Source organism: Theropithecus gelada, chromosome 2, assembly GCF_003255815.1.
Source record: "Theropithecus gelada isolate Dixy chromosome 2, Tgel_1.0, whole genome shotgun sequence".
Lineage (NCBI taxonomy): Eukaryota > Metazoa > Chordata > Mammalia > Primates > Cercopithecidae > Theropithecus > Theropithecus gelada.
The window spans coordinates 94,478,892-94,492,131 of NC_037669.1; the positions used below are offsets into that span (position 1 = coordinate 94,478,892).

The 13,240-nt window shown below is 37.2% G+C and overlaps 1 protein-coding gene across 4 annotated transcripts in view; it reads left to right on the top strand.

Annotated features, from left to right (window-relative positions):
• LZTFL1 (leucine zipper transcription factor like 1) overlaps positions 1–13,036 on the top strand; it is a 94,207-nt gene extending 81,171 nt beyond the window's left edge. For 3 of the 4 annotated variants that reach the window (XM_025376827.1, XM_025376825.1, XM_025376828.1), the window contains 8 exons: positions 1,349–1,543; positions 2,846–2,906; positions 4,022–4,093; positions 5,976–6,041; positions 6,124–6,201; positions 8,453–8,629; positions 9,573–9,676; positions 10,692–13,036. In XM_025376827.1, the coding sequence (XP_025232612.1) occupies positions 1,349–1,543; positions 2,846–2,906; positions 4,022–4,093; positions 5,976–6,041; positions 6,124–6,201; positions 8,453–8,629; positions 9,573–9,676; positions 10,692–10,710 (772 nt within the window). In that variant the 3' untranslated portion in view covers positions 10,711–13,036. Of the gene's footprint in view, positions 1–1,348; positions 1,544–2,845; positions 2,907–4,021; positions 4,094–5,975; positions 6,042–6,123; positions 6,202–8,452; positions 8,630–9,572; positions 9,901–10,691 lie in introns of those variants that run through there. The other variant, XM_025376826.1, reaches the window with a different exon arrangement.
• Positions 13,037–13,240: the final 204 nt, after the last annotated feature.

Sequence of the window (13,240 nt, forward strand, 5' to 3'; positions counted from 1 at the left end):
TAGATGAAACATTAAAGAATTATAAAACAAATACTATTAAGTTTAACTCTGATAATGCTTTAGTGTAACTGGGTCTTGCTTGATGATGTCTTTTTGGAAGTAGGAAGAAAATAAAGCTGAGGTTGGGGTAGTTGCCCTTCATCTGCTGAGAGTCTGAGGGAGAAGGGACTTTGGAGGGTAGAGGTAGGGAGAGGAGAGGACTGTGTTACTGTGATACTGTCATTGAAACTAGAAGGCACACACGGAAGCTTTTTCAAGGATTCAGCTGTTGGGCATGAATCCTTTGCCCAGCACCATTGTTGAAGATGATTGTGGGGTTTATCACCACCAATGTGACCATAGGCAAGTCACCTCCACTCTTGAAACCTGTGTTCCTATCTGTAAAGTTAGGGGATTGTAGAAGATGGCACCAAAGTTCTCTTCCAACCCAAGCATTCTCTATGTGAGAGTAGTTGTTTTTTGTTTTTTTTTGAGACGGAGTCTTGCTCTGTCACCCAGGCTGGAGTGCGGTGGCACAATGTCGGCTCACTGCAACCTCCACCTTCTGGTTTCAAGCAGTTCTCCTGCCTCAGCCTCCCAAGTAGCTAAGATTATAGGCACGTACCACCATACCCAGGTAATTTTTTGTATTTTTAGTAGAGAAGAGTTTTTGCTGTGTTGGCCACGTTGGTCTCGAACTCCTGACCTCAAGTGATCCACCTGCCTCTGCTTCCCAAAGTGCTGGGATTATAGGTGTGAGCCACCATGCCTTGCCCTTAGAGTAGATTTCTAATGCTGTTGTTTATGATGATACTCATTTTTGTGGAGTGTTCAGTGGAACTTTAAGATAAGCTAGTTTATTATTATTATTATTATTATTTTGGGTCTCAAGAATGCAAAGAGGAGCAATATATAATTACCATTTATTTCCCATAGACATTTACTAACCTGTGAATAGTTCATACAGTTACTAAAATGCTAGAGAAATATTAGAAAGAAATAAGACTATGCCTTCCAGGTTACTTTTGAAATTATTAAATGTAATAAGACTGATTTCAGTGGAGTTTGAAATAAGACATTTAATACTAAAAAGTTAAAGAAAAAAGTAGATGATGGTTTGGGGAATGTGTTTGAGCATTTACTTGTATTAAATGATGTGCACAATTTAATCATTTGAATAGATGTCAAAAATTAATTGAGTTTAAATTATTTTCAATGTTTATTAATAAAGAAGATAGTTCCCAGAGAGATTTTCACTGTAATCTTTGAATTTCTTAGATTGCATGAATGTGGGTTTCTTAATTTTGTTGTATTTTGTAGATTTTTTTTGTTGTTTATCCATAAGTTTTGGATCATGGTTGTTTTTCAGGCTGGTGGAGGAGACCTTCACCATAGATGAAGTCTCTGAAGTTCTCAATGGATTGCAAGCTGTGGTTCATAGCGAGGTGGAATCTGAGCTCATCAACACTGCCTATACCAATGTGTTACTTCTGCGACAGCTGTTTGCACAAGCTGAGAAGTGGTATCTTAAGCTACAGACAGACATCTCTGAACTTGAAAACCGGTAATAAAAGTTGAACTTGCAACTGTGACAGTAGTGGCCCAAGCATGATCTTAAAAGTTAGTGAATATCTTTGCTGCATATTTTCTTGGGGCTGGTGTGTGAGAAAATTTGGGTAGGGTAACAGCAAAGCATTGAGTCACTGAGTGATCTCTTGGGTACCACTAAGCGCCCTTTTAAAAGGTCTTTGTTTCTACTGTTCCTAGGTATTACAAAGGCCATTGAGATTTATGAAATTGCTTTTCAGGCTATCATTAATTATTTTTTACTGCATTTTTATTAGCTTGGTCAGTATTACCATCTGTCTTTATAGATTGGTCAACTAAGAAATAAAGATTATGAGGCAGTTGAAAAGTCAGTTCAAATACAATAAATACCATCAATTCAATCCAGTAGCATTGGAAGTTTTCTAAATAATTGAATTTAAAAGTATACATTTATTAACTTTAAAATAAGAAATATAAAATACAAAAAAAGCTTATAATATGGACATCAAGAGCTCAAATTCAAAAAATATGGTAAAACTGGTGAAGTTGAAACTCATTTTAAGAAAAGGCATGCCAGAAATCAGGAAGGACTGACCACCAAGCCCCGTGAACTACTCTAAGCACAGTCACAGCACATCAGTTCACGTGCAGAGTGCTGAAAAATGCTGAGGACAACCTGTGAGCAGGGGAGGAAAATCACTGAACTTCTGCCACTGTCAGTAGGTGACTGGTGAGAAAACTCTGAGAAGGGGGCGCTTTAGGAAGCTTAGAAGCTGACTGCTGTTAACGCTTTAAGCTTGTGTATAGTCACTTCTCACTGGCCTTTGCAAATCTTCAGATGGCACAGCTCCACTATCTGTCTTTCCTAGGAATTTGTGATACTCTTTTTCAGTAGTTACTATGGACTATTTTCATTTTTCTGAGGCTACTTTATTAAGAATCAGTTTGTGTTTTTTGAACACCTACTAACTAACAATACATATTATGTAATAAAACAATCTCCTCATAGCACCTCAAGAATACAAAGTTGACTATAAATTTCCCTCATATTTGTATTAACATTGTAGTTTATTTCTAGCAGTAGATATTGCATACCTAGTAGGTGCAAAGTGCCAGGTGCTGTGGATGATTACATTTGAGTCCATGCGGTTTAGGTTCTCAACCATTTGCAACTAACATTTTTGATATGGTGAAGTTTGGTCCACCTTGCTCTGTTCTCTCTGGCATGTAATGGGTTGGTACCAGTGATTTTACTCTCTTGTGTGTGGTATAAAACTATTTTAAATGAATAATTTTTATCTTTGCTTTCATCTTCAAGAGAATTATTAGAACAAGTTGCAGAATTTGAAAAAGCAGAGATTACGTCTTCAAACAAAAAGGTAACTTTTTGGTCATTCTAAATCCATATCTTAATAGCCAGTATTTAAAATCCTCAAGTCACTCAAAGAATTCAGAGATCAAAACTGAGAACTCTTAAGGAAAAGCATTCAATTCAAGAGTAAAATTCAAAAATTGTCTCTCATATTTTCAGGCAAAAGAAAAAATGTTTTGGAAGTAACTATGAAAAACTGCTCTTGTCTGTGATGGCCTACACATACACGTAATCCCTGAGTTCAGTCTCAATCCCACTTATAAATACTCTACTCAGAAGATGCAGAGCACAGGCTCTATCTAGGGTCAGCCACACCCGGTTACACATCGTGGCTCTGACTTCCTGGCTGTGTTACCTTGAGCAGGTTATCTGAGGTAGCTGAGCTTCATTTTACTCATCTGACAAAGGGAGACAATACTAGTAGTTATCTACTTCTCTTTCTAATCCTTCTCATTAATTAGAGTGACCGTTTACCATTCATTTCACAGACACACCGTAAATACTCCATTGTTGGGTAAATACGCTGAGATGAATCTATGTACATACACATGCAAAACACTTTCCTGTTATTCCTTTGGGTCATATTTCTGGCTAAGAAATTTCTGGATCAGAGGGCATGAATTATTTTATTTTTGATACATATTACTAAACTACTGTATTGTTTGTGCCAAGTTATTGTTTATCTGTAGTATACTTGCCTAGATCTTCATCAATATTATTGTTTTTCACAGAGTCTAAGGTTCATGTAGAAATCACTGTTTCAACTCCCACAAGTTAAAATTCTAGTTCCTAGATGCTAGGCTCTATATCAGATCTGGCTTTGAGCTCCTTCCTTTCCTCCTTTCTTCCCTCATTTTCCTTCTATCTATATTTTTTAAAAGATACAGGGAAGATAGGTTTTATTTTTATCTCTAACATGTGTTGGGCACTGTAGGACAGACATATCCTAGGCACTGGGAATAACAAAGGCTGAAACCAACAAAAATCTCCACACCTATGGAACTGACATCCCAGTGGGTATGTTTATATATAGTATTTTCCACTTGCAAAGTGCAAGTGTTCAGTGATTATACATGCTTTATTCTGTGGTGATTTCAGTTTGGTTTCTTTATTTTGTTTCAGCCCATCTTAGATATCACAAAGCCAAAACTTGCTCCACTTAATGAAGGTGGAACAGCAGAACTCCTAAACAAGGTAATGTTATTATCTGGAGAAATGGAAAGCCTCTAATTCTGTCCTCTCATTGCCTAGGGTAGAGAAACAGAAGTGGAAGGTTTGATTCAGGTCCTCTGAGGATAAATAGTCCATTACAGTAGTTTTACTTGATGGTACCCCATGGGCCAGAAGAGGGCATACTTAACCTTCTAGAGAGCCTGAAGTAGCTCCTGATCACACCTTTTCAAGGTAAAGTGAAGAGCATGAAATTTTGGACAGCGTTTATTGATGGACATTTAAAGTTTGTGATCTATGGTAACAAGGAGAAGGGTTTTTAAGTTTCTAAAAATTATTTATCAATTAGCCGGCTGTGGTGGTATGCGCCTGTAGTCACATCTACTTGGGAGGCTGAGGCAGGAGAATTACTTGAACCCAGGCGGCAGAGGTTGCAGTGAGCTGAGATCACACCACTGCACTCCAGCCTGGGCGATAGAGTGAGACTCCATCTCAAACAAACAAACAAACAAAATTATCAGCACAGGTTGAGTATCCCTTATCCTTGGGACCAGAAGTGTTTTGGATTTCAGATTTTTTAATATTTGCATTATACAGACCCTAGTTGAGCATCCCAAATCCAAAAATCTGAAATCTGAAATGCTCCAATGAGCATTTTGTTTGAGTATCATGTCAGCACTCAGAAAGTTTCTGATTTTGAAGCATTTCAGATTTCAGCTATTTTGCATGACCCTTGTATTCTCAACATTATGCTAGATGTTATTGGAGATAAAAAGCAGTGTAATACATGCTCCCTTGCCCTCAAAAATGTAATTTTTTTTTTTTTTTTTTTTTTTGCGAGAGTCTTATTCCGTCACCCAGGCTGGAGTGCAGTGGTGCAATCTAGGCTCGCTGCAAGCTCTGCCTCCCAGGTTCACGCCATTCTTCTGCCTCAGCCTCCAAGTAGCACCCGCCACCATGCCTGGCTAATTTTTTGTATTTTAGTAGAGATGGGGTTTCACCGTGTTAGCCAGGATGGTCTCAATCTCCTGACCTCGTGATCCGCCTGCCTCAGCCTCCCAAAGTGCTGGGATTACAGGCATGAGCCACTGCGCCTGGCCAAAAATGTAATAGTTTTATTGGGAAGGTAGAACCGATGTTCTGGAAATAGAGACCAGAGAATCCTCTCCTGTGTGCTACAGGTGTCACACTGGGTAGCAGAGAAGATTCAGTTGTATGCGGATGAGAGTAGGTGAGAACAGACTCTTGGCTAAGGGAATACCTAAGCTGGGCCTTGAAGGGTGAAGACCAATTAAATTGTAGAGGAAGGAGAAATGAGTGTGTTGGGCAGGAGAACAGAACAGGCAGTGGTCAGGTAGGAGGCAGCATGACTTGGAACAGAGCGCAGTGCTGTCTGGGCTGATGTGTTTGTTGGAGCCTAGTGAAAAATAACACAGGTGATTCAAATGTTTGAGCTGTATAAGAGCAAAGGTGTTGGCCTCAACTCAGTCAGAAGCATCTGTGGGCTTGAGCATGGTATTGAAATGATGGAGTTCTCAGGATAAGGGTCAACAGTGTGCAGTGTAGGCAGAGAATAGACCCAGGATTTGCAGGACCAACTGGGAGAGAGATAGCAGGGAAGGGGGTCTTTGGAAAAGACTTGAAAACAGAGGACTAAAAGAGGAAAGATGTGTCTGAGAAACTGAAAGAAAAGAAACTAGATGTCTTAGAGCCAAAGCTGACTCACAGATACTGAGGCTGATAGGCTGGATGAAATTGGGATATTACCAAAATATCAGTAGTGCATTTTTGAGCTATTATGTAATTTAAATTAAATTTTAAAATTAGATTTTTAAGTGAAACAAGTAATAATTTCAAATATTAAAATATTTTGGTTGATATAATAAAACTTGAATTTACTCACAAGGAAATTTTAAGACTTCAAGAAGAGAATGAGAAATTGAAGTCAAGGTTGAAGACCATTGAAATACAGGTAACTGAGAAATGTTTTGACACAATTATTGAACTGCCTACAGACTAAATACTGAAAGTGTTTTGTTTAAACTTCACTATAGGCTACAAGTGCACTGGATGAAAAGTCAAAACTAGAAAAAGCACTGCAAGATTTACAGCTTGATCAAGGAAATCAAAAGGTGAAACAAGTTTTAGCTATCTTTTTCACATTTTCTAAGTAGAATGAAGTTATAAACTTAAAATTAAGTCTTAGTTACTGCTCACTGTACCCCACCCCTTGCCACTCCCTGAGACGAATGCCTCTATTTTCCTGTGTTGGGACTTCCTTGCCCCCGAAAGGCCTGGCGAGAACCAGTGGCCTTCCCTCTGTATCCTCCAGGGCAGAGGGGACAGTACATAGCTCACACATCTACAGTTTCCCTGGCATGCAAGATGTCCTCGCCATTTCCTGCAATTTTCTTGGCCTGCATGATATTCTTTTTTTATTCTTTTTTTAAGTTTTCCCCTTTCACGTTGACATCTAATTACAGTGGAGGGGAAAGGAAATGAAGAAAAGTTTTTAATTGGTTTATATTTGGGTTTTATTATACTGAACATTACTTAAGTTTGCCTTTGATGAATGTGACAAAATGATTATGAATCTGCAGATGCATCTGTACCCACCGGCAATATAGAGTACAATGAAATCCAGTGTTGTAGTTCTTCACGCTTGTCTGAATGTAATGACTGAATGTCACTCTGCCTGCGGGAAGTCATTGTATGTACAGTGTCTCCTGTGGCCTTTCTGTTGAGTGTGCATGCTACAGTATGATTTCCTATGAGCATGACCATTTGGGTAAATATTCAGTGCAGCACTGGCTTTTCTAGTGGTCATACTCTCATTGCAAATGTCTGGTAAACAATCTCAAAATCTGCTTCACTGGGCTTTTGCTAATCTTTTCTCTGAAAAATTTCAAACATACGCAAAAGTAGAGAGAATAGTATCGTGAACCCCCATGCACTCATCATTCTATTTAGCGGTTACCAATGCATGGCCAGTCTGGTTTCATTTGTACCTCTTTCTTCTTCCCACCTGCCATGTTTTTTTGAAGCAAATCTCAGACATTGAACCATTTTATCTGTAGATATTTTTAAAATAGGAGGATACTTCTTATATAGCTAATGATTTTCAACCATTATATGCCAAGGACAATAGATTTATAAAAACACGAATGTTCCAGAACAGCTTTATAATTCCTCATAAGTCAAACAATTGCAAACACATTTGGATGATTAATTTGTTTAAAAGCTTTTTGGGGCTTGCTCCAATTTTACTGTAAGATTTTGGACACAAGAACAACCAGTGAATACATGCTTTTATTAGTTGCAATGAAATAAAATCTTTTTTTCAAAGACCAGGTTTCGAAAATGAGGAAAGGTTTTTTTTTTCTTTTGTTGAAAGTACTTTTTTTTTTTGGAGATAGGGCCTTATTCTGTCACCCAGGCTGGAGTGTGGTGGTGCAACCATGGCTCACTACAACCTTGACCTCACAGGCTCAAGCGATCCTCCCACCTCAGCCTCCCAAGTGGTTGGGACCACAGGCATGTGCCACCATGCCTAGCTAATTTTTTATATTTTTTGTAGAGATGGGGTCTTGCTTTGTTGCACAGGCTGGTCTCAATTTCCTGGGCTCAAGCAGTCCTCCTCCCTTGGCCTCCTAAAGTATTGGAATTACAGGCATGAGCTACTGCTCCTGGCCGAAAGTACTAAGTATTTCTTCATCCACATATTAACCAATTGTAGATGATTTTACTGTCTTATCAATACAAATGTTTTTTCTGTCGTGAATCTTACCCAGTCAAAAACAAGATCCGGGAAGAGAGAAGATCCAGTGCTTGTCTTATGCTGTAGTTGTCCAAAGTATGCAAAAATGTACATATTAATATAAAAAACTTAAAATCTTAAAAATTTAGAAAATCATGTAATCAGTAATTGGGCTCTCATATTATTTCCTTGTAAATAATGACTAAAACGTATGTCTATTAAGTTTTTGGTATAAATTATATTCTATCATTTTTTAGAATTCAGACTTCTTTAAGGATTTTTTTAAACTTGGCTTTTCAAAATGAAACCTATTTGCCATCTCAACCCTGGTACACACATCTTGGATTGAAATACCAGCAGTTCACACATCATATTTTATGTATTTGGAATTCAGCGGCTACTGAGTGTCAGCTGTGTGCAAGACACCACACACCCGGGGCTGACAGTGGACTGGCCTGCTGGTGACTCTGCAGGGGCTGGCACTTACCTAGGCTGGCAAGGGGGGCTGACATGCACACACAACATAGAGCATTGTTTTCATCTCCTTTGATGTTGACTCACCATTCTAAAATAGTTATTTTTAGAATATCAACATGAAATTACATGCATGCATTTATTTTTCATAGGATTTTATAAAGGCCCAAGACTTGAGTAACTTGGAAAACACTGTCGCTGCTTTAAAGAGTGAGTTTCAGAAGACACTTAATGACAAGACAGAAAACCAGAAGTCACTGGAGGAGAATCTGGCGACAGCCAAGCACGACCTACTCAGGGTTCAAGAGCAGCTGCACATGGCTGAAAAGGTCAGAAGACCATGTTTAAGGGATTTGTCTGTTAATGTCCAATTAACTGATGCACACAGTAGAGAGGAATACATGTGACTAAGGTAAACATTGGACAGCTGCAAATTCAGATTATTTTTTCTCAAGATATTAGCCAATATGTTCTAAAGATTAATCATTTCCAGGCACTGATATTCTTCCATCTCTGGTACTAAAATATCTGTGATAATAAGATATCTCCTCTCCCTCTATGGCGTGGTGAAATGCTCCTCTGTAGGCGGCTTGAATCCTGCCCTACATCCAACCGTGTTGCTCTTCTGCTCCTTCTTCCCACAGCCGGCAGAGGGATGGGGGACTGGTTTTTTTTTTAAGGATTTGTATACTTTCGTCATAATTTATATAAAATATGTAGAGAGCTAGATTCTTCACTTTGGGGATTAGACTCTTAAGAATATGCCTGTAATCCCAGCACTTTGGGAGGCCAAGATGGGAGGATTGCTTGAGGCCAGGAATTTGAGACCAGCCTAGCCAACATAGCAATTTCTCTATAAAGAAATTAAAAATTTGTTCATATAAAAAATGGAAAAAAGAATATGGGAACTAAAATTTAAATTAAAAATCCTTTTGCTAAAATACACTACTTTGGGACTTGGGAAAAAAGTGTGCTTATTTTACTGGAAAATTAGTGTAATGTTTCAAATAGATTTCTCATATCCAGGCCTTGAGTTATTTACCAACACTGTACTTGGGAAAATGTTACTATTTTATGGCTTCTCATTTGAAAGAATATATTTTTAAACTTTGGATAGTCTTAGTTTTATATAAATGTGTCTTTTAAGGAAATTAGAAAATTAGCAAAATATTAGTAAAATTCAAGCAAAAAAAACTACATATTTTTATCACATTTGTTATCTCTTTCCTTAACTGTTTTTTTAGTAATGGGCTGACATTTTTTACTAAGCAGGAATTAGAAAAGAAATTTCAGCAAACAGCAGCTTATCGAAACATGAAAGAGATTCTTACCAAGAAGAATGACCAAATCAAAGATCTGAGGAAAAGACTGGCACAGTAAGCCACACTGATCCCACCTTGGATTTCTCTCTCTGGATTGATGTTTGTTCTCTGTTAAATCTAAGCTTGTTCCAGAGAAGTCAAGCTGGTGGTAGTTGCTGGATCATTTAGTCCAGAAGCCTTCATTTAAGGAAACTGGAGGAGCTCCAGCCTGACCTTATCTATAATGCCCACCAGGGCTTCTTTTTAGGTTCATCTAGGCCTTTAGACTCACACAGGCCTACAGTAAGCTCCTCTTGGCAATGGATCCACTTAGCAGGATGTCAGACAGGAAACACAGCAAGCTCACAGGGCAGTATTAGGCAGTTCTCTTCTCCTCAGTGGTATACTCTAAGCAGTCCAAGAACTGGTCTTACTGTTCCCCTAAGTGACAATTTAAGTTGGAGAGAGTGAGATTTTTGCAGATGGGTGTCATAGCCAGCTTAGAAGTCCGTGTTCTACATAGGCTTAGCATCTCTTGTAGCAGTCACATGATGCCCAGTTAAGGGTATGTCCAGTTAAAAGAACTTATCGCACAGGGGGAAACCTAAAGGGGTGGCTCCTACCACGTATTTATAGTTATTCATAGTCCTCCAGGTCCAGATGTGGTCATCAGATGTTTTGCCTGGAAACTGAGTTGACATTTACCTTTATCAGAGTTCCAGGGGAGCAGAGCTAGAAAGGGAATTCAAGGTGAGATTTGTCCTTAGAGAAGTAGATTTGCTAGACCTTTACTCATATAGTCATATCAACTATTCTTGTCAATATGATGATTGAGGTAATTATATGAAGTTATCGCAGGTCTAAATGCCAAATATAGAGACTTGGAGTCTTAGCAGTGATCTGGCCTATCCTCCTACCTGATGTAAAAATCCCCTCTGAGTCACCATCAAAACAAAGTTGAATGTGTCCAACTTCTATCATAGCAGTAATTTGAAGTGAGAAATATAGTGCCACTGCTTCAAGTAAACTTATTTGGTAATAACAACAACAAAAGGTATCCTGACATTGTGTTCTTAATTTATATCTCCAGATATGAACCTGAAGATTAAAACTGAAGATTTCATCTGGAAGCTGCCACACACAAACATACAAGCAGTCTCACCTCAGGCATGTATTTTGAAGCATTTTGTCATATCCCCTCTCCTTATTTTTCTAATATTTAGACTTCTAATATTTAGAACTAGAGCTCCTATTTTCAGCTAATTGAAAACAGAGAAAACCTAGTGATTCTGTCTGGTTATCCCACATGCCTCTCTACTGAGTGCTCCAGAGTCTTAGCTCGCATGCACCGAGAATTCTTTACAGCAAAGAAGAGATTTTTAGAGTGGGAAGAAAGAGGCTTATCCTTCTGCATTAGTATAAAGAGTCTATCTTTTTAATAAATGTTAAAGAAGCTAACAGTGTTTGTACTTATGCATTCCCCATGGGTAAAAATAAATAATAGCATTATTAAAGATAGTTATTACCAAAAAAAAGATAGTTATTACAAATAAATATGTCTCTTTATTTTTAAAAATGAAATCTTAATTCATTTACTCTATTTGATGATAAACTATGAATTCATTGAAAATGTGAATTCTATCTATTATGGGTAGCGTTTACCAATTATAAGGAAAATTTACAGCAGTGAACATGAACATTCAGTTAACTTCCTCAGTCTGTCCATCTTAAAGACCATTTATCAGAGGAGATTCAGCGTTTTTTGCAGCATAACATTTCGTGAGTCTGTATTACTAATGGATAAGTCAAGTCCATCCTGCACTTCTACAGTTCAGAAAGTATCTGGACTCAGAATAAATGTAATATTTATACTTGTTTCCAGAATGTTATTTTACATTTTATGTTAAAAAAGAACACTTTTTAAAAGACATAGTCAACATAAAATCACCTATCAGACTTCAGATTGGACTTTATTTATGTGGATCTATAATAATTAATTGTGTTTTCAAGAGGTTTTACTGTATTTGTATTGGCCTGGTTTTCTCAGACGATTTTGGACAAATCATTAGAAACTGGGCATCATATCCACAGTTGTGTAAGGCAGTGACTTACTGTAAGGAGAAACAAAGTCAAGTCCATAAAGCAATAATCCCTCAGAAGGAAAGTCCTTACTTTTCACATATTAATATTTAGTAATTTTTCCTGCTTCTAAAAGTAAGAGTATCACACCCTAAATGAACACTGTCTACTAAGAGACATCATTCCACTTCCACAAATGAAGATTTTATTCCAAGAAACGAGTTTACTGATTGGAGCATAGGGCTTGTTATTATTTTTATTCAGGCTTTTAGTAATACCCTTGAATTTATTATTTTTCTTATAGGCTTTTTGTTAAAATAGTGAAGAAACAAATGTTAAAGGGTAAGATAATTTCCCTGCAAAAGGACACAGAAGGCAGTCTTAAGAAGATGAATGGATCAGAGAAGGGAGAGAAGAAAATGCAATAACAAGCCAGCATTTACTATGTATTTTCTCCTCACCTCTCTCTCCATATTTAGGTCATTTACCAGTGTCTGTGCCCTTTTGGAGCTTTTGTTGAGGGCTTCATTCTCACCCTGTATTTCTTTAGCCCTAAATTGACACTCTCTCCAAAAATCCATTCCGTTGTCTGTGGACCAAGATGTTCTATATAATTCAGAAGCAGAACTCTTGGCTAAAGGGCTAGTGTGTCCTTCAGAAACCATTCAATTACTTTCTCCCTACACCTTTGTCAGTTTGATACCAGTGAGGAAAAAAGGTATGTTGATAAATCTATATTGCTAGGTAAAATTTTTACTCGTTTTCTTGATAGCAATTTTGAAATATTCTGTACAGTATGTTCCTATCGTTTAATAATAAATTCAAAAATATTTTTAAAACCTTAAAACCTAACTATGCCAAGCATTAAGATAAACAAATATGATGTTCTTTGATGTAAATCAACATGATGATTCTTTCACATGCAAACACATTTTAGTGTTTCTGGTTTGTCATTTTTGTTGTTGTTGTTGTTGTTGTTATTTACTCTATACCCTTAGCAAAATTACAGTTTTAAATTTTTATTGTTTTTAATAGTTTTCCAACTTTAAGATTTATCCCATTTAACTGAGAAAGAAAGCCTTTTTCATATATATATATATGGAATTTCTAAGGATGTTGGTTTGAGCCTGGATTAGACTTTTAATGTGCTAAGCCAGACAGGCAGTCTGTACATTGGTGGCCATCACAATGCAGCTTTGGTTTAATATAATTCAGGACTGCTGCTGAGTTATGCACAGACTTTTTGTTGACCAAAATAAAATGTAAAGGGTTTTCTTCTGTTTGACATTTTAGTGTTCATTTTTTCTCTTTTATGTATTACATTTTTAACCTATATTAAATAAATGTTTAAATGATCATTTGCTTATGTCTTATAGAACTCAGCATAAGAAAAATACTGCCCTACCTTGACTGCGTAATCTTATTTGCTAAAGCCTTTGCTGTTAATTATTTCCATTCTGATTAACTGAAAGAGATTTATAGAGATGCTTAAATTTTAAGCCCTTGGTGCTTTTAGATATATACTGGTTGCAAAAATTTGGCATTAATGATTTCCCTCTG